At 40.2% G+C, this 26,530-nt stretch overlaps 1 protein-coding gene across 1 annotated transcript; it reads left to right on the top strand.

Annotated features, from left to right (window-relative positions):
* LOC114264674 (putative pre-mRNA-splicing factor ATP-dependent RNA helicase DEAH5) lies at positions 1 to 23,769 on the top strand. Its single transcript, XM_028205366.2, has 2 exons — positions 1 to 3,393; positions 23,109 to 23,769. Exons 1-2 carry the CDS (start codon positions 251 to 253, stop codon positions 23,500 to 23,502), a joined length of 3,537 nt encoding a protein of 1,178 aa, XP_028061167.2. The 5' UTR covers positions 1 to 250; the 3' UTR covers positions 23,503 to 23,769.
* Positions 23,770 to 26,530: the final 2,761 nt, after the last annotated feature.

Raw genomic sequence — 26,530 nt, 5'->3', positions numbered from 1 at the left:
ACCCTAATTTTTTTATTTTTTTTAAGCAAACCAATTTACCCAAATTATACATAGAAAAACTCGAGCAATGCCGGGTAGGTCTTTGCAGAGAGTGGTTTGTGTTGAATCTGTGGATGTGGTTGTGAGTGTGGCGTGGATTTGAAACCAGAGCAACACGAGCAGGGTTTCGTTCTCTACTCTCTCTATCAGGTACCCATGGTTCAACACTGCTAATATCTATATATATATACGTATTGTGTGAGGAGGAACAATGGCTTTGGAAGGTGGTTTGAAGAAGCTAGAGTACCTCTCATTGGTCTCAAAGGTATGTACAGAGCTGGAGTCTCATTTAGGGTTTGGGGACAAGGTTTTGGCCGAATTCATCACGGATATGGGTCAAAAATGCCAGACAGTTGAGGAATTCGATGTTGAATTGAAGGAAAACGGTGCTGAAATGCCCGATTATTTTGTCCGCACACTTTTAACTATAATTCACGCAATTTTGCCTCCCAAACCCAAGTCCAAATCTGTTAAGGAATCCAAGACTGATGGCTCTCAAGGCAAGAAATCAATTTTTCCTGCTTTGGCGATTGGGGACAGTAAAGACAGAGTGAAGGAGATTGAGAAAGAAATCGAGATGGAATCGAAGGTTTGGGGTCGCGGAGACGAAGAAGAGGAGCTTATAAACCACAGGGATAGGGACAGAGGTAGAGACAGAGATAGGAGAGAGAGGCGAAGAGAGAGAGACAAGGTTGAGAGGGGTGATAATAGGGGTGACAGGTATAGAAACCACCATGATGATGATGATAGAGATAGGGGGAGGTATAGGGATCGGCACGATAGGCATAGGAGAGATGGGTATGAAGAAGATGGGGATAATAGGGAAGATGATGATAGGAGGGATCGAAGGAACAATAGGTATCACTCGGATGAACCTGAGTTGTATCAGGTTTACGGGGGCAGAGTGTCAAGAGTGATGGACACTGGTTGCTTTGTTCAGCTCACTGATTTTAGGGGAAAAGAAGGTCTGGTCCATGTTTCACAGATCGCGAATCGAAGGATTAGCAATACCAAGGATTTTGTAAAACGCGATCAGGAGGTTTATGTGAAAGTGATATCAGTGTCAGGTCAGAAGTTGAGTCTTTCAATGCGGGATGTTGATCAAAATAGTGGTAAAGATTTACTTCCATTGAAGAAGAGCTCGGATGATGATGCTTTTCGGACTAACCCTTCAGGAGTGAATAATCGGGGCCCAACAACTAGGACGGGTCTCTCAGGGATTAGAATCGTTGAAGAGGATGATGCTATCCCATCACGCCGGCCACTGAAGAGAATGAGTTCACCAGAAAAATGGGAAGCTAAGCAACTGATTGCTGCGGGTGTTATGGATGTTAGGGAGAATCCCATGTATGATGAAGATGGAGATGGGTTTCTCTATCAAGAAGAGGGTGCTGAGGAAGAGCTTGAAATTGAGCTAAATGAAGATGAACCAGCCTTCTTGCAAGGACAGAGCCGATACTCTCTAGACATGTCACCTGTTAAAATTTTCAAGAATCCGGAAGGGTCTTTGAGTCGTGCAGCAGCCCTTCAGTCTGCTCTCATAAAAGAGCGGAGAGAAGTAAGGGAACAGCAGCAAAGAACAATGCTTGACTCTATCCCGAAAGATCTCAATCGTCCGTGGGAAGACCCAATGCCAGAGACAGGTGAGAGGCATCTTGCACAGGAGCTTAGGGGAGTTGGTTTATCAGCATATGACATGCCCGATTGGAAAAAGGATGCTTTTGGGAAAGCCCTGACTTTTGGGCAGAGATCAAAGCTTTCTATCCAGGATCAGAGGCACAGCTTGCCTATTTACAAATTGAAGAATGAATTGATTCAGGCTGTGCATGATAATCAGGTTCTGGTGGTAATTGGTGAGACAGGTTCAGGCAAGACAACACAGACGACTCAGTATCTAGCTGAAGCAGGGTACACTACCAAGGGCAAGATTGGATGTACTCAGCCCCGTAGGGTGGCTGCAATGTCTGTGGCCAAGAGAGTTGCTGAAGAGTTTGGTTGCCGTTTAGGTGAGGAAGTTGGGTATGCCATTCGTTTTGAGGATTGTACCGGACCAGATACGGTGATTAAGTATATGACTGATGGTATGCTTCTGAGAGAGATTTTGGTTGACGAGAGTTTATCTCAGTATTCAGTCGTAATGCTTGATGAAGCTCATGAGAGGACAAATCATACTGATGTCCTTTTTGGACTATTGAAGCAGCTTGTGAAGAGGAGACCTGACCTTCGTTTGATTGTCACATCTGCCACATTAGATGCGGAAAAATTTTCTGGGTATTTCTTTAACTGCAATATTTTCACAATTCCTGGAAGAACTTATCCTGTTGAGATACTCTACACCAAACAGCCAGAAAGTGACTACCTAGATGCATCCCTAATTACTGTTTTACAGATTCACTTGACAGAACCCGAGGGTGATGTTCTCCTCTTCTTGACTGGTCAGGAAGAGATTGATCATGCATGCCAGTCTCTTTATGAGAGGATGAAAGGGTTGGGTAAAAATGTTCCTGAACTAATTATTTTACCAGTCTACAGTGCTCTTCCAAGTGAAATGCAATCCAGAATCTTTGATCCTGCCCCTCCAGGAAAGAGGAAAGTGGTTGTAGCAACCAATATTGCGGAAGCATCTTTGACCATTGATGGGATATATTATGTGATTGATCCGGGTTTTGCAAAGCAAAATGTTTACAATCCTAAACAAGGGCTTGATTCATTGATCATAACTCCTATTTCACAAGCGTCAGCCAAGCAACGAGCTGGCCGGGCTGGAAGAACCGGGCCTGGAAAATGTTATCGCCTTTACACTGAGAGTGCTTTTCACAATGAGATGTCACCCTCATCAATTCCAGAAATCCAAAGGATGAATCTTGGATTGGTCACACTTACTATGAAAGCCATGGGGATAAATGATCTTCTAGCTTTTGATTTCATGGACCCACCTTCGCCTCAAGCTCTCATTTCTGCCATGGAACAACTGTACAGTCTAGGAGCTCTTGATGAGGAGGGCCTTCTGACTAAATTGGGTAGGAAAATGGCTGAATTTCCAATGGAACCACCATTGTCTAAGATGCTACTTGCCAGTGTAGATCTTGGGTGTAGTGATGAGATTTTGACAATCACTGCAATGATTCAGACTGGAAACATCTTCTACAGGCCTAGGGAGAAACAAGCCCAAGCAGATCAAAAGAGAGCCAAGTTTTTCCAACCTGAGGGAGACCATCTGACGTTACTTGCTGTTTATGAGGCTTGGAAAGCCAAGAATTTTTCGGGTCCATGGTGTTTTGAGAACTTTGTTCAGTCTCGATCCTTGAGGAGGGCACAGGATGTACGGAAGCAGCTTCTCAGCATCATGGACAAGTATGCTCTCTAGCTTTTTGTGTTACATTCTGCCTTAATAATTCTTTCTTACTAATGGCTTTTGCTCATTTTGTTGTTTACACATTTCTTGCTTCAAAATGTTTTACATGCTTCTTTTTCCTTTGAATTATTCTGTGTTTGTCTTAATCCTGTTCTGTTGCTGATAATATTAAGGAGAATTGAGATGAAAAACATAGCAACCCAACTTTTATTTGACTAGTTTCTCTTCTTCCTTTTTATTTGGACAATACGAGTACTTCTTTTGTCAACGGAAAGTTCCTTTCTAAAGACATTGAATGGTTGTTCCAATGGTTTTCCATCATTTCATTGTGAATTGTATCATTAGATTGCTGTTTGGATGTTTTCAAGCATCATTTTAACCGTGTTGACTACTTTTTTTGTTTTTTATGAGGTAACTGTTAGAATGTGTTCTATATCGCCTAGAGTTGTTCTATCTGTGCTGGTTATAAGGCTTCAGTTGCCCTCTCCTTAATACCTGGGTGTTAAGGAGAAGTGTGGGCTGGGCTTTTCAATTGTAACTTGTACAGACATGTTTTCTTGGGCAAATATCTATTGTGTTCCTCGAAACCTACTATATTTGTCTTGTGCTAAGAAGCATAGACATGAGACATGGATTTTTAGAAAAAAAATAGGACATGGACACAGCAAGAAATATGGCTTAAAATATATTGACTATGTGTATGAATATAAATTTAGGGCACAAAAATATAAGAGACATCAATTTATATGTGGGTATATTTTTTTCTCCACTTTTCCCCCTTGTTTCCTTATATTTTACTTTGACCCCAAATCAACTTTTTAAAATTATAAAAAAAACCCCACAAAAGTGTCCTAAAGTATGTCCAAACATAGGACTCAATTGTACGTAAGTGTTCCTATCAACTTTTTAAAATTATAAAAAAACCCACGAAAGTGTCCTAAGGTATGTCCAAACATAGGACTCAATTATACGTTAAGTGTTCCTGTCTTGCAAAAAATAATAATTAGAAAATTGACACCCATGTGGCATGCTTCACACATGGACATGCTTATTCCTTTCCATGTTGGTGCTCGACAAGTGTTGGACACAGAACCAGCACCCACTTTGAAGTGTCCCTGCTTAGTGTTTTTTTTTTTCTTCTAATCTTTTGTTATTATTATTATCTTTTTTTTTTTTTTTTTTGAGTAGCAACAAAACAATTTTATTGAAATAAAAGTTGAAAACAAGGGGAGGACAAGAAGTCCTCATGCAAAGTCAAGAAAGCAAAGCTAAAAACCGAAGAAACAACAACTAAAACAGAAAACAATCCACCAGTAAGAATGGCAAACAGCAGCCCAACTCCTAGTGATCAAAAAAAGAGATATGCCCTTGAAAGGGGGAGACACACAACCCCAAACTGGTGCGAGATGCCTCACCCTATCCCACATAGCTTCTTCCTTAGATTGCTTCTCAATAAAAATCTGATCATTCTTTTCCAACCAAATGGTCCAAAAAATAGCAAAGACAATGCAAGACCACAATGTTTTGCCTTCTTACTGCTTCCAAACCCACCAAAGAAAACTAGCAGCAAATGTGTGCACACGCGCTGAACAACCCACTGCACATCACAAAGGCCAAAGAGACGCTGCCATAGTGCAAGAGCCACCGGGCAAAGTAAGAATAAGTGATCCGCCAATTCCGCATCCCTCTTACACATTATACACTATTGAGGACCAAGAGAATGATTGGGCCTTTTTCTCTGGAGAATATCATTGGTCGTGACACTTCCATGAGATAAGGACCACATGAAGAACTTGACTTTATAAGGAACAACAACTTTCCAGATTTTTTTTTTGTGAAGAGGAAATAAAGGAATAGAAGGAACATCAATAATCCTATCAAACATAGATTTACATTAGAATATCCCCAAAGAATGGATGCTCCATACCCTTTTTCCCCCAATTTGATGAACCAAAGAAACCCCATTAAGCAATGACAGCAAAGAAACCAATTCAAGGAACTCCCTATTGCTAAGATTCCTAATGAAATTGAAGTTCCAAGAAATTGGTGCCATGTTAGAACACACAATGGGTTGTTTTGGGAAGATGGTTAAAAGCTAGTTTTTTAGCTTTTTTTTTGAAAAAAAATGTGTACAAAATATGAGAGATGATGTGACCCAAAATGGGTTAAAAGCTGAAAGATGACTTTTAACCATCTTTCCAAAATAGCCCGCAATTGAAACATTCCAAGATTGAACCAATCTATAAAGAGGTGGAAAAACTCTATCAAAAGAGGAATCCCCCACCCACCCATCCTCCCAATTATTTATTATCTTATTGCCTTGTTAAATTTGTCTAGCATGTTACTAACCTTAACTAAGCTTAAAGTTATCTGGAGCATTGTGGTGTAGCACTACAATTTCTGTAGATGCAAATATATATACTGTAGAGAGAAGTATGGATGCACTTAAATGTGTACGTTAGTTGTGTCCTTATAAACACTCCTCAGTCCACACTGAAATTTCAGTATCTCTTGTAAATGCTGTATGGATGAATCGACGTTCCTCAACCTGTTAAGAGATCACCAATTGTTCTCATCAGTGACCATCAAAAGAAGAAAAAATCATGGATTTTATCAGCCAATTAGTCAAAATTTTATTTCTTGTCAAAATCTTCTATGAATAGGTTTTACGATTGTTTGATCATGTACAATGGAGATTTGTAGATGCAAAACAGTAAGAAAGAGAGATATGATCATCATAAATGGAAATGTTAGGAGGGAAGATCTAGACTGACATGAGATACAATAGTAAAAAAAAAAAGAAAAATGAATTATAAAACTCAATTGAGCATATTACCTTGACAGAGTGGAATGGATAACAATGATTCATGTAGCTGAACCCGCCTAATTAGGACACATGCTTAGTTTGGTTAGTTAGAATCCCGTATAAGAGCATACCAAGCTACATACTGAGAGTAGAATGAAAAGAACTTGGACAAATTTGCCTTCATAATATGCAAAGCATTATATTATCCTTACTTTGGTTGCTTCTTTGTGCAACTGCTCCCCTGGTCAAAGATTGTTTAAACACAATCAGCGCACATGCAACCTTGGTAATTGTACATCTTATTTTCTTTTCTTTTGATAAAGGCCACTAGTTTACCAAAAAACAATGCTTTCAGTATACATTTCGAACTCAATGTTCCTGATCTTTTATTTTTTTGATAAATAAATATAACTGATATTTCAATGATAAATTCTTACATTCGTGGTAGTTTTACACAGTAGAGTGGCTTGGATTTTATTTGTATGACTTTAGATTCAATTTTTTGTTACAACTATTTTGTATGGCTGACATCATGTTTTTTGGTATGGCTAGGTTCCTTAGTTAAGGAAGCTTTGTCCATTATAAATTAGATTTTTTGGGAGCTCTTTCTTTGATGAGAATTTATAGTCTCAAATTGACGTCTAATCATGGTATATAATTTTAAAGTATAGTTTTCTGTTCCCTTGAGGATACCAGTTTTAAACTGTATTATAGTGGTAAGGATAGATGCATAAATGGGATAGGAATCATAATTGTCAAGGGTCTTGTGGAGAATGTAGTGGCAGTCATTAGGAAAGTGGATAGGATTATGTTAGTTAAACTAGTTATTGGAGGGAATATAGTGAACGTTATTAGTGCATACACCCCGCAAGTAGGATTAAATGATCAGACTAAGAGAGATTTTTGGGAGCAAATGAATGAGATCTTACAGGAGATACTTGTAGGAGAGAACCTGGTTATAGGTGGGGATTTTAATAGCCATGTAGGTATAGATAAACTAAGCTATGAAAGGGTGCATGGTGGATACGGTTTTGGTGACAGAAATAAGGCTGGAGAGAGTATTTTAGATTTTGCGTTGGTTTCTAACCTGATGGTGGCTAATACTATGTATAAGAAGAGGGAGAAGCATTTGATAATCTTTAAGAGGAGCATTTGATAACCTTTAAGAGGAGCATTTGATAACCCATTCCCGAATACACTCATTCCTAATTTGTCTTGTCTTGTCTTGTCTTGTCTAGTCTTGTCACACATCCACCTTAGCATCCTCATCTCAGCCACACTCATGTTATCTACGTGTTGTTTCTTGGTTGCCTAACATTCCGTTCCATACAACATCACTGGTCTAATAGCCGTTCTATAGAACTTACCTTTTAGTCTAGTGGGTATTCGTTTATTGCAGAGTTCTCCAGACGCACTTCTCCACTTATACCATTCCGCCTTAATCCTATGGGTCACATCCGCATCAATCTCCCCTGCTGTTGTGATAATCGACCCTAAATAACGAAAATGTTCACTCTTAGGCAGTTCTTGGTTCTCAATCTTCACTTCTCCTCTACTTTCATTGTTACTAGTACTAAATTTACACTTCATGTATTCTGTCTTAGTTTTGCTTATTCGAAATCCCTTAAATTCAAGAGTTTTTCTCCAATTCTCCAAATTTGTGTTAACTCCTTCTCTAGTCTCATCCACTAACACGATATCATCTGCAAAAAGCATACACCTTGGCACGTCGTCCTGAATATTTCTCGTCAACTCATCCATAACTAAAGCAAAAAGATGAGGACTTAAGGTAAATCCTTGGTGTAACCCTACAGTGATAGGAAATTTATTTGTCTTTCCAACAAACGATCTAATAGTGGTCACTACCCCTTTATACATGTCCTTAATCATATCACTGTAACCTTTTGTCACCTCTTTCTTCTCTAACACCCACCATATTATATCCCGGGGCATTCTATCATATGCTTTCTCAAGGTTGATAAATACCATATGAATGTCTCTTTTCTTTTCTTTTCTCTATACTTTTCTATTACTTCCCTCAAAAGATAGATCGTTTTAATTGTTGACCTGCTAGGCATAAACCCAAATTGATTCTCTGACACCTCTGTAATATCTCGCAATCGGCGTTCCATCACCCTTTCCTACACTTTTATTACATGACACATTAGCTTGATTCCTCTATAGTTGTTATAATTCTGGACATCTCCTTTATTCTTATAGATTGGTACTAAAATATTCTTCCTCCACTCATCTGGCATGTTCCAAATCAACAAAATTTTGCTAAGCAACCTAGTCAACCAAGCAACTCATTTTTTACCCAAACACTTTCAAGCTTTAATAGGGATATCATCGGGACCCAAATAGATATTTGGATCTACTTAATTTGACTAACGAAATGGTCTTTAATAGGGTTTCGTAGAGAAGAAGGATTCATGTAGCGGACCTCATTTGATGGGATTTAAGGCTTGGCTTAGTTTGGTTTGGTATTCAATAGATCAATAACAATGTTCTAACTCCACCCCCCCCCCCCCCAAAAAAAAAATATATATATATATATATTTTGATCCGCTGTAAAGCTTTCCTTCTATCATGCCGTTGATAGCAGCCAAATAAATTTGAAAAAGAAGGTATCTCATCAGTCCTTATACTGCATATACCATTCAGTGTTTGAAACCATTGATGTCATGCCCATGCCCATGCCCATGGACGCATGCAGTCTGGCTTGGCAGCCTGTCAGCCTGAATGTTATTGCCATGGTTACCAAAATCACAATTTGGATCCTACGATCCTAAATTGTCAAAATGGTCCAAATCGTTATAGGATTGTTGTTATGGTAGGATTGTATATGATTGTAACTAGAATTGTTGGATTTGTGACTTTTCACCTTATTTTTAATATGTATCATTCTAATTTGCATTTTTACCTTATTTTTGACAGAAAGTAGAATCTTATAATCCTCAATCCGATCCTACAATTAAATTCACGAGATCCTCTCACCGATTTTATATAGGATTCCGATTTTAACAACCTTCGTCATTACTAGTTCTGAATCTTTATCTCACATTGAATCTAAGTCCCCAAATATGTCTTAGAAAATCCTTGCATTTGTTTCCAATCAAATGACCCAAAAGATTGCTTATACCACAAAAAGCCACAATGCTTTTACCCTTTTCTTGCCACCATATCTCTGAAAATCAATTGAAAGCATGTGAACAATATGAACCACCCAATCACTGGTTTCATCATCCACTGGCTGGATTTAGTTCAATTTGGAAAAACAGGGGCAATAGTACTGCCCTCAGATACCATTTGGGAGCTTCCATCTCAGGTAGGGGAGGAAATTCATGCCTTCTTGGTGACTCTTGCAGAAGCTATAGGCCTGAGGTAGCTCAGATGGCGGCAATCTTTTCTTTGCAGGCACTGTGTCAGAATCAGACTCAGCTGTCATCTCAGCATTAAGAAACCCATCATCTACCATAAATGATGAAGCCAACCTGTCTTGATATCATCAAGGCCTTTTCGATTTGCCTGGATCGGCCCGATCAGCTAATCATGCAGCATACTGGCTGGCTAGCCTAGTTAGAATGAATAAGCTTCCCCCTTTGGGCTTATTCCCCTCCTAAAGATTGCTTGTACTCAGAGTTTTCTTTCTCATTCTCCAGACCCATCAAAAGAAAAATAGAAAAGAACGTATATTTGATAGCAATTTCAAGGATGTCAAATGATTGAATTTGTTTTCTTCAAAACAGTCTTAGAAAACTATTCCTTTTCCTTTTTACTAACTTAAAGCAATTTCAGCATTTGAGGTAACGTTGAAATGAAAAAATCATTGTTGGTTTTTGTCATTTGCCATACTAATACTACTGTTGACATTTGATGAACACATAAAAATGCTCCTCATTGGCTTGCTTTTGGTTTGTAAAACAAACAAAAAAGACTTTACCAGTGTTGGCCTCATTAATTGAGAGTATTGAGAGGGGTAAGACTGTGCAGGCATAACCTTTGTACTATTTGAATTTGCATGAAGGGCTACCCTTGGACACATAATCGGGTTTGTTTGGTTTGTTTTTGGGAGAGTTGATTTTGAAAAAAAATTTGGGGAGAGAGTTTAGAAATTTTTTTGGTTTGTTTGGTTGTATATTTTGGGAGAGTTGTTTTTTTGGGAGTTTGGGATGATTTGATATTTTGGGAGAATTTGAGTAGATGCGTGTGAGGGAAAAAGTGATTGAGAAGGAGAGAGGAGAGAGAAAAAGTGATTGATTGATGTGTAAGAGAGAGAAAGTGATTTTGAAAATTTTTTGAGAAAAACTCAAACCAAACAATTTTTTAGAAATTTTTTTCTAAAACTCATCTCCCAAATGCAAACCAAACATACCCATGTTCTCACACTTGTTAGCTTTAGCTTTTTACTGATGCAACAAGCAATACCCCTTTGCTCAAATACTAAGATTTTATTAAGGGCTTGGGTGTCTTCGTTTGCTCAAAAAATTGTTTATGCTAAATATGATTCGGGTTTCTTCATTATCTCTTTCTAGGTTTGTCTGCTGGTTGTGAAGCAGTAATTAATAACTGGGAAGCTTTCAAGCTTCTACAGGTGTTCTGGATTGTTTCTTGTGCATTGTCATCAAACCTTATCTGAAATTTTGTTTTTGGTTTTTTTTTTTTGGTTCTTAATGTCCAAGTAGATTGTTTTTCAACAATATTTTAGTAGATATTTTGGTGGTTATTATTTGGCGACAATAAACAAAGTGGTTGACAAAATGCATGACTTAATATCTAATAAAATTTCCTGTGATCTATCCACTCTGACGAGAATTCAGAGTTATATCAATAGCTTTTCTTCTATCACTTGACATTTTGACGATTCAGAATATTTTTTCATTGTGCTTTGGTGGAAGATCCTAAGCAGGACAAAATTTTCATATTAGCTGAATTGATAGCATTTAGTCATGACCATGGACAATGTGTTAAACTGCAAAGGTCATTCTTCCATTTTCATCTTCAACAGTTTTACTAGAAGTACATAGTTTAAATGTGGCAAATCTCTCCATGTATTCCTTTCTCTTCCTAACAATAGGAGGACCTGAAAACCCAATCAATACCTTATTTCCAACTTTTTATCTCTATCAACTGAGGTCTCACATGGTCATTGGCATACCAGTCAACCAATAAAATTTTACTGCTTTGTCATCCTAATATAATACAATTGTTGTATATGTTATCATATTTTGTTGAAGGGGAAGTACAAGGTTGAAGCAAAAGAAAGAAACAATGAGCAAGTTTCTATATTTCTCACATAGTATTGTGCTGTTTGACATTTGAGAAATATGAGAAGGGAGAGACCGGACTTAAAAAAAAGAAGTAAACAATTTAATTTTGAATGAATATGAGTGGAATCTATATGCTACTGGGGGGCAAATCGAAGAAAAACTATTTCTGACAGAAATTTCAGTAGTCATGATAAGAAACGTAAGCATTTTCTTTCAACACAGTAAGACAATACCTTAGTGCATCTCATTTAGTACATACAACAATTGAGTTATTTTTCTGTGCTTGCTTTGTTCTATAGGGATTTATGATGGAATCCATATCTTTTATTGTTTTTTTTATATTAATTGGTGATATCACTATACCTAACATGTTTAATCTACATCATGGTTGTTAAAATCGCGATCCGGATCGTAGGATCGTACGATCCTACGATCCTACTTTGCCAAAACGACCCAGATCGTTGTAGGATTGATGTTACAACAGGATCGCCAGTACGATCGTGTAGGATTGCATGGGATTGTGTAGGATCGCATGGGATCGTGTAGGATCGTATGGGATCGTATAGGATCGTAGGTAGGATCGTAGGTAGGATCGTAGATTTTATGATTTTTCACCTTATTTTTTAATATGTATCATTTTAATTTTAATTTTTATCTTTTTTTTTAATAGAAAGTAGGATCTTGCGATCCTCTCACCGATCCTACGATCCGATCCACCAGACCCTCTCACCGATCCTACTTAGGATCCCGATTTTAACAACCTTGATCTGCATATGGATGCATGAAGCTATAAAAGTTTGACACATCCTATCGGACAATTGCTACTTTTAGCTTGATTGTGGCAATTGTGTAAGTTGCTTTGACTTCATAAACTTTACTGGTCTTGGATGGAGGTGATTGTGTCGTGTACATATTGTCAATAAGTAAAAAATAGAAGACAATTGTGTAATTTTCATTTAGGCAGATAGGACAAGAAAAAACTTGTGTAAGTTACTGGTTTTATGTCACGACCCCAAACTGCCCCTAGTAGTTTGGTGCCGTGATGGCCAGTAATCCGGGATTACCGAAGGCCAACCTTCAAAATCCACACACAATCAGAGTATAAATTATATATGGGGCTCACAAGTGCGGAAGCAATAATTTAAAAAAATACAAGTGGTCCATAAGAGCAGTGCGTAAGTTACATGGAATGGCATACAATTTTACATAATATTACAACTTGGATACAAATACAATAAAGTACAAAGTACATATTACATCTTGATCAAAAGGCTTCTCCAGCCGACAGGTGTAAATTACGAGTATTATAAGCCGAGAAGCATAATTTTCAAGATTGCCGACGTGAACACAAGTTAGGCCGACATAACAAAAACCCAAAACAAGCTCGCGAGTAACACCTAGGCGTCACCGCCTTCCTACTCATCACCTACATATATATAGAGAGGGTGAGCTTGGATACTCAGTGAATGGTATAAGTAATAAAGGGGTTTGCATGACTGATATTCAAGATCTTTATCAAACAATACATAACGTAATTAGTGCAAGTCAAAGGATGGACCAAGTCCATCTAGCAAATCTGTCAAGTTTCAAGGATGTTTACTAACATCATTATAATACAAGTGATGACATCTCGGCAAACAAACCCACGAGGTAAACCGTCAGTGGCAAACAAGGCAAGACAAGACAAGACAAGACAAGGGAGATATCTCAATTCAATGATGTCGTTGCATTATAGTCCCCTGACACTAAGGACTTGTGCTACTAATGCTTAGAGTCCCCTAGCACGTACGGACTTTCAAACTTTGTGCTGCAAATGCTTAGAGTCCTCCAGCACGTAAGGACTTCCAAACTTTGTACTACAAATGCTTATAGTCCCTTAGCACGTACGGACTTCCAAACTTTGTGCTACAAATGCTTATAGTCCCTTAGCACGTACGGACTTCCAAGAATGTCATCAAAACAAGGTAGTATGTATATTTTCCAACTAGGAATAACCATTCATGCTTACAAATACTTTTCAAAACGAAGCAAAACAAGACTTTTATCAAAAGCATTATAACATAGCTTTATTAAAAATACCACTCACTTAGTTCTTCAAACGTCGGGGTCAAGGCAAGTCCAGTCCAAATCCTACAAACACATGGCAAAGTCTGTTGAATGCACTTTCAAACAAGTTTCACATGCTGCAGATGATCTCGGCATTCCTCAAGACTAAGTCAAATCAAAACAAACACAATTCTTTATCTTGGGAAAACATGCTGGGCAACTACCAGGTCTAGGCCGAGGTTCCACACCCCTTTGCCGAGGTGTGGCCTCGATGGCCACATTCAAAGGAAATGAAGTCGGAAAAAATCTGGGTTTCCCTCTCTTGAAGAACACGATGAACATGGAAAACATGAACATAAGGAAGATGAATGCAAAGATCATAATTTGCTATTACAAAATCTGAGATTCCATGCTATGAGTTCAAAAACATGGACCTGGGTACCCATATTCAAGGATCTTGTGAGAACAAACATAAAACATGAATCTTAGTGCAAACTTTCAGATCAAACAAGACTTTTTCTTCAAGAACACATGAACACTATTTTCTCTTTCTAAAATCAACTTTAAATCGATGCATGACATGCAGAACAGGTTTGATCGTGCAATGCAGCTAGATGATCAATAAGAACGACAAGAGTACATCAAGAATCTAACCTTAATACGCGAATCTAACGGTTTGATCTCTAGGAGTCCAGCTCGAAAACCCACTCTCTCACTCTAAAACTTCTTCTTCTTCTTCTAGAGCTTCTCTCTCTCTTCACGACAAGGAAACAGCAAAATGATACATTTCTAAATCTGCTGGCTGACTTAACCCTCTACAGGGGCACGTGGCAGCAGCCGGTTGGTGCTACACAAAAAGGTGACTGAGTGACGAGACAAAACTATGACAAAGTGTGTTCAACAAGCAAGATGGCATGGGCACTTCGGTAGGCAATGATCTCGGCTAAAAGCAAGGCATCGGCAAGTAAGGAAACAATGACCTCGGCTAGGAAGGACAACACTTGACTAAGCTGTGCCACACCTTGGCCTAGATGTGCCACACCTCGGTCTAGGTCATACCACTCCGGGACAAGATCACTTAGGTGCAAAGGTAACATTTCGGCCTAGATAATACACACCTCGGCCTTGGTGATGAACACCTCGGCCTAGATAATGACATCTCGGCCAATATGTCAGGGCGAAGGTGGAGGTCAAACAAAGTGGTTCCAAGATAATTCTAGACTGAAAATGACCTCGGCTAAACTCATACCAAGCAAGGTACAAAACATGCTGTAACACTTAAACGAACAAGGACAAGACTCGAAATGCAAGTTTACAAGGCAGAATCACATGAATGCATATGAGTATGGTTAGGATAGCGTGAGGGTTATTACATCCTACCCCCCTTAAAGAAGTTTGGTCCCCAAACTTGAGTTACCTTGATTCGAAAATATCTCCGGGTATCGGACTTTCATTTCCTCTTCCATTTCCCATGTAGCATCCCTGCCGTAATGCTCTTTCCATTCAATCTTCACCATTGGTATTGTCTTATTTCTCAGTTGTCTCACTTGTCTATCGATGATGCGTATCGGCTCTTCTTCATAGTTTAGGCCTTCATCAACCACAATCCCGAAATGATCAATCACGTGTAGTGGATCCCATATATACTTCCTCAACATCGAGATATGAAACACATTGTGAACTTGACTTAATCTCGGTGGTAAAGCAAGTCTGTAGGCAACCGGGTTAACTTTCTCAAGAATTTCAAACGGCCCAATGTAACGGGGTGCCAATTTACCCTTCTTCCCAAATCTTGAAACTCTTTTCATTGGCGAGGTCTTCAGGAACACATGATCCCCTACTTCGAATTCTAACTCCTTTCTTCTCTGGTCGGCGTAACTCTCTGTCGGCTCTGAGCGGTTCTGATTCTCTGTTGGATAAGCTTAATCTTTTCGGTTGTCCTTTGAACTAGATCGGGGCCGATCAAAGCTTTATCTCCTACTTCGGTCTAACATATCGGCGATCTGCACTTTCTTCCATACAAGGCTTCATACGGCGCCATGCTAATGCTAGCTTGGTAACTGTTGTTGTAAGCGAATTCTACTAATGGCAAATGCACCTTCCAGCTTCCCTTGAAGTCCAATACACATAGTCTAAGCATATCTTCAAACGTTTGAATTGTTCTCTCTATTTGGCCATCGGTCTGGGGATGAAAAGCTGTACTAAACCTCAATTCGGTCCCCAAAGCCCTTTGCAAACTCTGCCAAAATCTAGAAACAAATTTTGGATCTCGGTCTGACACGATGGACATCGGCACACCATGAAGTCTAATGATCTCGTTTATATACAACACAGCAAGTCGATCAGCATTGAACAAAGTCCTAACCAGCAAAAAATGTGCTGACTTAGTTAACCTGTCGATTATGACCCAAATCGAATCCATTCCTTTTTGTGTCTTCGGCAATCCAATCACAAAGTCCATGGAGATGTCTTCCCATTTCCACTCAGGAATCGGCAAAGGTTGGAGAAGTCCTGCCGGCCTCTGATGTTCCGCTTTCACTTGTTGACAATACAAACACTGAGACACGAACTCGGCTATCTCTCTTTTCATATTCGGCCACCAAAAGGTCTGTTTTACATCTTGATACATCTTTGTGTTCCCTGGATGAACTGCAAATCTGGATCCATGAGAGTCTTGCAAAATCCTTCCTTTCAATTCTGGGACGTCGGCCACGCACAATCTTCCTTCAAACTTAAGCACTCCATTCTCAAGGGTGTAACCCGACCTCGGCCTGGTGGTAATCTCGTCGGCTACCTTCTTCAGGAATCCATCCTCCATTTGCCTTGCCTTTACTTCTCCAATAGTAGTCGGCTCCACTGAAATCATAGCTAGGCATGCCAAACTTCCCACTGACTTTCTACTCAATGCGTCAGCTACCGAGTTTGCTTTACCTGGGTGATACTGAATCTGCATGTCGTAATCCTTCAATAATTCAAGTCATCTCCTCTGCCTCAAATTTAACTCCTTTTGGGTGAACAAGTACTTCAAACTCTTGTGATCCGTGAAAACTTGGCAAGAGGCTCCATATAAGTAGTGGCGCCAAATCTTCAAAGCAAACACCACGGCTGCTAGCTCTAGATCATGGGTTGGATAGTTCTTTTCATGAAGTTTCAACTGATGAGATGCATATGCTATGACTCTGCCCCCTTGTATTAATACACAACCCAAACCCTTATGTGAAGTGTCACTGAAAATCTGAAATTCCTCATTACTTGACGGGAGTACAAGAACTGGTGCCGTAACTAACCTCGTCTTCAACTCTTGGAAGGCTGATTCTCTATCATCGGTCCATTCATATGCTGTTCCCTTCTTTCTTAGTTAGTTGTGTCAATGGTACTGCTATCCTTGAGAAGTCCTTCACAAACTTTCTATAATAACCTGCCAAGCCTAGGAAACTACGAACCTCGGACACGTTGGTCGGCGTCGGCCAATTCACAATAGCTTCAATCTTACTCGGATCAACTGATATACCCTCTTCATTAATCACATGCCCTAAAAATGAGATACTGAAAAGCCAAAACTCGCACTTACTCAACTTGGCGTACAGTTTCTTGCCTCTCAAGATTTGCAGGGCAAGCCTCAAATGATTCTCGTGCTCAATTGTACTCTTGGAATAGATCAATATGTCGTCAATAAAAACAACCACGAACTCATCGAGATACGGCTTAAAGACTCTGTTCATCAAGTCCATGAACGCTGCAGGAGCATTGGTCACTCCGAAAGGCATTACCAAAAATTCGTAGTGGCCATACCTTGTCCGAAAAGCAGCCTTCTCAATGTCCTCGGCTTTAACTTTCAGCTGGTGGTAGCCCGACCTAAGGTCAATCTTGGAAAAGACTCGTGCCCCTTGTAATTGATCAAGCAAATCGTCAATCCTAGGCAATGGGTACTTGTTCTTAATGGTTACGTTATTAAGTTCCCTGTAATCAATGCAAAGGCGAAGTGTGCCATCTTTTTTCTTAACAAATAAAACGGGTGCTCCCCATGGTGAAGTGCTCGGCCTAATGAATCCCTTATCCAACAATTCTTGTAACTGTAGTTTCAGCTCTAAGTTCAGCTGGGGCCATCCTATAGGGTGTTTTGGAGATAGGTTGTGTTCCCGACACGAGGTCCACAGTAAACTCTATTTCTCTATCGACTAAGTGACCAGGCAGCTCATTTGGGAAGACGTCGGGAAATTCCTTAACAACTGGTATGTCGGCTAATTCGACACTTCCATTCAAATCACTTGGTATACTGCACAAATAACCCTGACACCCCTTTTGGATCAACTTATAGGCTTTCATGGATGAGATTAAGTAGGGTGGGGGTACTACTCCCTTACCCTGGAAAAAGACCTCGGCTTTGTTTGGGGTCTTCAGTGTAACGCTCTTAGTAACACAATTAATGGATGCATGATGCGCTACTAACCAATCCATTCCCAATATGACATCGAAGTGAGTCATGCTTAATGGCATCAAATCAGCTAATAATTCTACATCCTCAATCACCACAACAACGCCCTATATATAGATGCAATAATTATAGTCCCCCCAGATGGAGTAGATACAGATAGCATATAATCAAGGGGTTCTAACGGTCTGTTCAACTTCCCGGCAAATTTAACAGATACAAATGAATGTGTAGAGCCCGAATCAATCAAGACGTATGCAACTTGAGAGCAAATTGAGAGTGTACCTGATACTACCGTTTCAGCATTCTGGGTGTCTCCTGGCACTAGAGCAAAAACTCTGCCCTGTCTCATCTGTGTCCTTCCGACGTTGCTCCCTTGTGCAGAGCCCGAGGTGCTCCCATTTTTCTTACCATCATCAGCTCTTGCCTTAGGACAGTCTTTCACGCGGTGGCCTACCTCGCCACATTCAAAGCAGGCTCCTGTCGCCCAGCGACAAACCCCGAGATGCGGCTTCTCACAACTCGCACACGTCGGCTTAGCATTACCATCCCGATTTGAGTTGCTGGAACTGCCCACATTCGCCTTCTTCTTGGCATTAAACGGCATCCGACGACCTTCATAGTTCTGTCTCTTCCTCTGACTCTCTCCCGAACTTTGATATCGGTTTAAGTTAGCTTCTGCCAAGATGGCCTTGTCTAACACCTCGGCGTAAGTCAGCATATTGAGCATGTTGACCCGATCCTGAATTGGTCCACGTAGTCCACTTCCAAACTTCCTGGCTTTCCTATACTCATCACTGACCATATGAGGCGCATATCTCGCCAATTCGGTGAAGGCACGGTCGTACTCTGCCACTGTTCTGTTGCCTTGTGTCAGAGTCTGGAACTCTGTGGTCTTGTGATCTCGAACGCTAAGCGGAAAATGCTTGTTGTAAAACAGTTCTAAAAATCTGGCCCAAGTTAAACCAGGATTAGCCTCCCGGATCATCATCTACCACCTTCGAGCGTCGTCGTCTAATGTGAATGCTGCTAATGTCACCTTCTGAGTGTCGGTGCTGGGAAAGATCTCGAACAGCTTTTCCATTTCCAAAACCCACGCCTCGGCCTTCATCGGCTCTATGCCCCCTGAGAATCTCGGTGGGTTCATCTTCTTGAACTCTTTAATCAAAGTCATCGTCCCTTCCCCATACAGGGCTGGCTGTGGAGGCACTTGGGGCACTGGAAGAGGTGGAGCTGCATGTCGGCCATCCGTCTGTTCGGCCTGGGTAGATGTAGCACTTGCATTCTGTTGCCTCATCTGCCTCAACTCACGGGTCAAACCTTCAACTAGTCTTTTTAGTCTGTCCAATCTATCCTCTGATTGATCTCGGCCAACTGGTGGTCTACCTCTCCTCATGATGCTATGAGTATGCAAAATGCGACTTTAAAACAACTGAACCAAGAATCATGTATGCAAATAACAAATGGTCATGCCGAGATGATGCACACATTGTCACATAGCAAGCAATATGATGCGATCCTAAAATTTTCCTAAGGGAAATCCTATGCTCTTTAGGACTCAAGTGTGTGAATAGCGCACTATAAGAAACTTGGCTCTGATACCAATCTGTCACGACCCCAAACCGCTCCTAGTAGTTTGGTGCCGTGATGGCCAGTAATCTGGGATTACCGAAGGCCAACCTTCAAAATCCACACACAATCAGAGTATAAATTATATATGGGGCTCACAAGTGCGGAAGCAATAATTTAAAAAAATACAAGTGGTCCATAAGAGCAGTGTGTAAGTCACATGGAATGGCATACAATTTTACATAATATTACAACTTGGATACAAATACAATAAAGTACAAAGTACATATTACATCTTGATCAAAAGGCTTCTCCAGTCGACAGGTGTAAATTACGAGTATTATAAGCCGAGAAGCATAATTTTCAAGATTGCCGACGTGAACACAAGTTAGGCCGACGTAACAAAAACCCAAAACAAGCTCGCGAGTAACACCTAGGCGTCACCGCCTTCCTGCTCATCACCTACATATATATAGAGAGGGTGAGCTTGGATACTCAGTGAATGGTATAAGTAATAAAGGGTTTGCATGACTGATATTCAAGATCTTTATCAAACAATACATAACGTAATTAGTGCAAGTCAAAGGATGGACTAAGTCCATCTAGCAAATCTGTCAAATTTCAAGGATGTTTACTAACATCATTATAATACAAGTGATGACATCTCGGCAAACAAACCCACGAGGTAAACCGTCAGTGGCAAACAAGGCAAGACAAGGGAGATATCTCAATTCAATGGTGTCGTTGCATTATAGTCCCCTGACACTAAGGACTTGTGCTACTAATGCTTAGAGTCCCCTAGCACGTACGGACTTTCAAACTTTGTGCTGCAAATGCTTAGAGTCCTCCAGCACGTAAGGACTTCCAAACTTTGTGCTACAAATGCTTATAGTCCCTTAGCACGTACGGACTTCCAAACTTTGTGCTACAAATGCTTATAGTCCCTTAGCACGTACGGACTTCCAAACTTTGTGCTACAAATGCTTATAGTCCTTTAGCACGTACGGACTTCCAAACTTTGTGCTACAAATGCTTATAGTCCCTTAGCACGTATGGACTTCCAAGAATGTCATCAAAACAATGTAGTATGTATATTTTTCAACTAGGAATAACCATTCATGCTTACAAATACTTTTCAAAACGAAGCAAAACAAGACTTTTATCAAAGCATTATAACATAGCTTTATTAAAAATATCACTCACTTAGTTCTTCAAACGTCGGGGTCAAGGTAAGTCCAGTCCAAATCCTACAAATACATGGCAAAGTCTGTTGAATGCACTTTCAAACAAGTTTCACATGCATGCAGATGATCTCGGCATTCCTCAAAACTAAGTCAAATCAAAACAAACACAATTCTTTATCACGGGAAAACATGCTGGGCAACTACCAGGTCTAGGCCGAGGTTCCACACCCTTTTGCCGAGGTGTGGCCTCGATGGCCACATTCAAAGGAAATGAAGTCGGGAAAAATCTGGGTTTCCCTCTCTTGAAGAACACGATGAACATGGAAAACATGAACATAAGGAAGATGAATGCAAAGATCATAATTTGCTATTACAAAATCTGAGATTCCATGCTGTGAGTTCAAAAACATGGACCTGGGTACCCATATTCAAGGATCTTGTGAGAACAAACATAAAAACATGAATCTTAATGCAAACTTTCAGATCAAACAAGACTTTTTCTTCAAGAACACATGAACACTATTTTCTTTTTCTAAAACCAACTTTAAATCGATGCATGACATGCAGAACAGGTTCGATCGTGCAATGCAGCTAGATGATCAATAAGAACGACAAGAGTACATCAAGAATCTAACCTTAATACGCGAATATAACGGTTTGATCTCTAGGAGTCAAGCTCGAAAACCCACTCTCTCACTCTAAAACCTCTTCTTCTTCTTCTAGAGCTTCTCTCTCTCTCTTCATGACAAGGAAACACAGCAAAATGATACATTTCTAAATCTGCTGGCTGACTTAACCCTCTACAGGGGCACGTGGCAGCGGCCGGTTGGTGCTACACAAAAAGGTGACTGAGTGACAAGACAAAACTATGACAAAGTGTATTCAACAAGCAAGATGGCATGGGCACTTCGGTAGGCAATGATCTCGGCTAAAAGCAAGGCATCGGCAAGTAAGGAAACAATGACCTCGGCTAGGAAGGACAACACTTGACTAAGCTGTGCCACACCTTGGCCTAGATGTGCCACACCTTGGTCTAGGTCATACCACTCCGGGACAAGATCACTTAGGTGCAAAGGTAACATTTCGGCCTAGATAATACACACCTCGGCCTTGGTGATGAACACCTCGGCCTAGATAATGACATCTCGGCCAATATGTCAGGGCGAAGGTGGAGGTCAAACAAAGTGGTTCCAAGATAATTCTAAACTGAAAATGACCTCGGCTAAACTCACACCAAGCAAGGTACAAAACATGCTGTAACACTTAAACGACCAAGGACAAGACTCGAAATGCAAGTTTACAAGACAGAATCACATGAATGCATATGAGTATGGTTAGGATAGCGTGAGGGTTATTACATTTTATAATAGATAAATTTATGTTAAAACAGCAGAGCCAGTTGGGCGTTTAACTGCTGCACCTCATTTGTTCTACTCTGCAGCCGGTGCGACAAGTTTGTGACCGCAGTCATGGTTTCCACACATGACTTCAATGTATACTGATTCGCCTCAATATCTGATTGCGGTTAGCTCCTACAAGGGTCCGACAAGACTCTGTAAACTGTCCCGACATAGATTCCGGTTAGTTTCTACAAGGGTCCGACAAGACTCTGTAAACTGTCCCGACATAGATTCCGGTTAGTTTCTACAAGGGTCCGACAAGACTCTGTAAACTGTCCCGACATTGATTCCGGTTAGTTTCTACAAGGGTCCGACATGACCCCGTAAACTGTCCTGCTACATCGGTCCGACATGACCCCGTAAACTGTCTTCTACAACGGTCCGACATGACCCCGTAAACTGTCTTCTACAACGGTCCGACATGACCCCATAAACTGTCTTCTACATGGTTATGACACCCCCATACAGTGTCCTCTACACCGTTATGACACCACATTTCAGTGTCTTCACCAACGGTCTGACACGACCATACAGTGTCTCCTATCTTTTTTTATTTTTATGTATTTTCTTGTTTTGTTCCTCTCTTCAAACTCAAGTTGGTTAGTTTCTATCCTCCTTGAGTTTGCGGGGGGCTGTTAGAATTTACCATCACCTACCACACACTTACCATCACCTACCACACACTCACCTACTACACTCACCTACTCCTCACCTACCACCACCTATCCTACATCTATATAATCAATCCATTGTAACAACAATCTATTCATCAATCAATAATACAATTCTCTATTTCTCAATTCTCTATTTCTCTTTATACATTAAATTTCTACAATTTATTTGTTATTTATCCACAAAAAAAAAAAAAAAAAATTTATTTGTGTGATCTAAAGTTAGGCAGATGAGTTAGAGGTTTTCATGTTGTATGTCATATTCATACTGATAGTAAGATTCTACCTTCTAGACTTCAAATGTTTCGTAAGTTACTAATTGATGTTGTATTGCAGGTATAAATTGGATGTTGTGACTGCTGGGAAGAATTTCACCAAGATAAGGAAGGCAATTGCTGCAGGATTTTTTTTCCATGCAGCGAGAAAAGATCCACAAGAAGGTTATAGAACTTTGGTAGAAAACCAGCCAGTTTATATCCACCCGAGCAGTGCTCTTTTCCAGAGACAGCCTGACTGGGTGATCTACCATGAGCTGGTAATGACTACAAAGGAGTACATGCGTGAGGTCACAGTTGTTGACCCTAAATGGCTTGTGGAACTGGCACCACGATTCTTCAAAGTGGCAGATCCCACAAAAATGAGCAAACGCAAGCGTCAAGAACGCGTTGAACCTCTTTATGACAGATACCATGAACCCAATTCATGGCGTTTGAGTAAAAGACGTGCTTGATTTTTGTTTCTTTTTTTTTGTTTTGTTTTGTTTTTTTTTTAAATTTATCAGTGTGGGTTTGGTTTCAGACCATTACTTTGATTCTGCTTTGTAACACGACTCAGTAAATTTTGTACTTCATTAGATCAAGTAAAAACAAATGCAGGAGCGAAAGCTTTTTGTGCAATGGCCGCGTAGGAGTTCTTTCAAACTTGTTGCTAATTGTATGATGTTGCATAGTGTATCCTATTTTACCTGATTAATAGAGATTTCATGTGATTTCTTTCATTCAGATCTTTTATCAGTTGGAAATGCAGTCCCCACTGTAAAATTCCAGTTATGTTCATAATATGTGAGCCACTGTAATTGGTATGTTGAGGAATCAAATGGTTGCTTTTGAAATTGATTTCCCTTCAAGCTGCCCTTACAGTTCTAGTATAGCCGCAGTAGGGTGTTGAATTCCTTTTTGGCAGTGAATTCTTAGTATAGTCCAAATCGTTATGGTAGGATCGACAAATTGTTTATGCTAAATATGATTCAGGTTTCTCAAGTGTCTCTTCCTAGGTTTGTCTGTTGGTTGTGAAGCAGTGATTAGTAACTGGGAAGCTTTCAGGCCTCTGCAGGTGGTCTGAGAATGTTTCTCGTGCATTGTCATCAAACTTTGTTGAAAATTCTTTTTTTTTTTTTCTTGGGTTCTTAATGTCCAATTAGATTGTTTTTCCAACAATATTTTAGTAGATATTTTGATGGTTCTCATTTGGGTACAATAAACAAGGTGTGTGACACAATGCATGACTTAATATGTAAGACAAATTGCCACTGATCTATTCACTCTGATGAGAATTCAATCAGCAGTTTTTCTTCTCATTTGACATTTTGACGATACAGAATATTTTTTAAAAATTTTTAATTAAATTGAACAAGAAACAGTAGCTAGAGATATCCAGAAAGATCGTTCATTGTCGTGATTTGGCTGAAGATCCTAAGCGGGGCAAATTTTTCATATTAGCCGAATTGATAGCATTTAGTCATAACCATGATCAACTTGTTAAACTGCAAAGGTCATTCTTCCACTTTCATCTTCAGTTCTACAAGAAGTGCATAGTTTAAATGTGGCAAATCTCTCCATGTATCCTTCCCTCTTCCTAACAATAGGAGGACCTGAAAGCCCAATCAATGCCATATTTCCAACTTTTGATCTCTATCAACTGAGGTCTCACATGGTCATCGACATTCCAGTCAACCAATACAATTTTACTGCTTTGTCATCCTAACATAATACAATTGTTGTGTAGGTTATCATATTTTGTTGAAGGGGAAGTACAAGGTTGAAGCAAAAGAAAGAAAATCAATAAGGAGCAAGTTTCTATATTTCTCACATTAGTATTGTGTTGTTTGTGACATTTGAGAAACATGGTATGGGAGAGACAGGACTTCAAAAAGAGAAGTAGTCAATTTAATTTTGCAGAATATAAGTGGAGTGGAATCTATATGTTACTAGGGGGAAAAATTGAAGAAAAACTATAAAAACAGACAGAAATTTCAGTAGTCATGATGATAAACACAAGCATTTTCTGTTAACACAATAAAACTATATCTTAGTGTATCTCATTTAGTACATACAACAATCGAGTTATTGTTCTCTGCTTGCTTTGTTTCTATAGGGCTTTATGATGGATGAGATCTTACAGGAGATACCCGTAGGAGAAAACCTGGTTATAGGTGGAGATTTTAATAGCCATGTGGGCAGAGATAAACTAGGTTATGAAAGGATGCATGGTGGATACAGTTTTGGTGACAGAAATGAGGCTGGAGAGAGAATCTTAGATTTTGCGTTAGCTTCTGACCTGGTGGTGGCCAATACTATGTATAATGAGAGGGTAATTTTTGGGAAAATTGGGCCGAGCTGACTAGGTAAAAAGGCCGTACTGAATACTCCGGCCTAGAGGGCAAGGTTACTTCGGCCCAAGGAGGTGAGTTTATTCCGGCTCAAGAAGAGATAGTTGCTTCGGCCCAAGGAAGAGTAAGGCTACTCCGGTCCAGAGACAACTCGAAGTAGGGCCGGTCTTAGAGTTAGTCCGGTCGCAGTATGTTCTGGGAAGACCGGTTTCAGAATTAGTCCGGTCGTGACACAATCTGGTTAGGTCGGTCAGAACTTGTTACTTGGAAGTTTGAACTAAGCACATCAAGGTTGAACAGGGTAGCCGAAGTAAAGAGTTGGAGGAGAAGACCGAGCTAAGGATAGTTCGGCCCTCTGCGGCTCGGTATAGCCAATTTTACTTCGGTCAAATGGAAGTTCGTCCATAAAGAAAACCATCCCACTTGGTTTAAGCAGTGGGGGAGGGTGTAAAAGGATAAGCATTATCCTTAGGAGAATGAATCCTAGGAGGACTCTACATGGAGAAATACAAGTCCTACTAGGATTGTGCCATATGAAACTTATAAAAGCTCACAAGCATCACCTTGGAGGAGGTAATTGAACACAATCTTTCTGAGAACTTAGAGCTTTGTCTATTTGTCAAGTTTTCTGACTTAGGCATCGGAGAGGTTTCCGGCACACACCCGCCGGCTAGCTCACGTTTGTGTTTTCAGGTGACAGAGCGACGTCGTACGGAGAAGCATGGACTTGGTCAACAGGATTATACGAGGAGAATTATTTCCTCCCCGTACAATTGGCGCCGTCTGTGGGAATAACAGACAAGAACAAAAACCTCTTGACTAAGCTTCTCCTTTTCTCATTCAATGGCACACATTGAAGACTTGCCGCAGTCCGCCGTCGACGGACTAACTCCAGAAGGGGGCGCAAGGCGTGAGGGATTACCTGCTGTCCCTCCCATGGCGGACTTGGAGCCCCAACAACATAATTCCAGGAGGAGCGGCAGGGGAAGGCGGAATGGCAGCCCTCGTCACTCTCAAAGTCCCGACAGGCAAAGGAGGAGGATTGATCCTCAAGCCCTGGAAGATCGCGTAAAGGAACAGGATGAACTGATTCGGAGGATGGCGGCGGACATGAAGGCCTTGAAACGCCAGATGAAGACCAAAGATGTGG

This window comes from Camellia sinensis, chromosome 5 (assembly GCF_055761805.1).
Source record: "Camellia sinensis isolate YWXY chromosome 5, ASM5576180v1, whole genome shotgun sequence".
Lineage (NCBI taxonomy): Eukaryota > Viridiplantae > Streptophyta > Magnoliopsida > Ericales > Theaceae > Camellia > Camellia sinensis.
The sequence above is the reverse complement of the archived record's forward strand: the minus strand, read 5'-3'. Positions and strand labels throughout refer to the sequence as shown.

Coding starts and splice junctions, on each gene's coding strand:
- LOC114264674 (XM_028205366.2), top strand. CDS start 251: ATGGCTTTGGAAGGTGGTTTGAAGAAGCTAGAGTACCTCTCATTGGTC. Junction 3,394..23,108: donor CTTCTCAGCATCATGGACAA/GTATGCTCTCTA, acceptor GTTGTATTGCAG/GTATAAATTGGATGTTGTGA.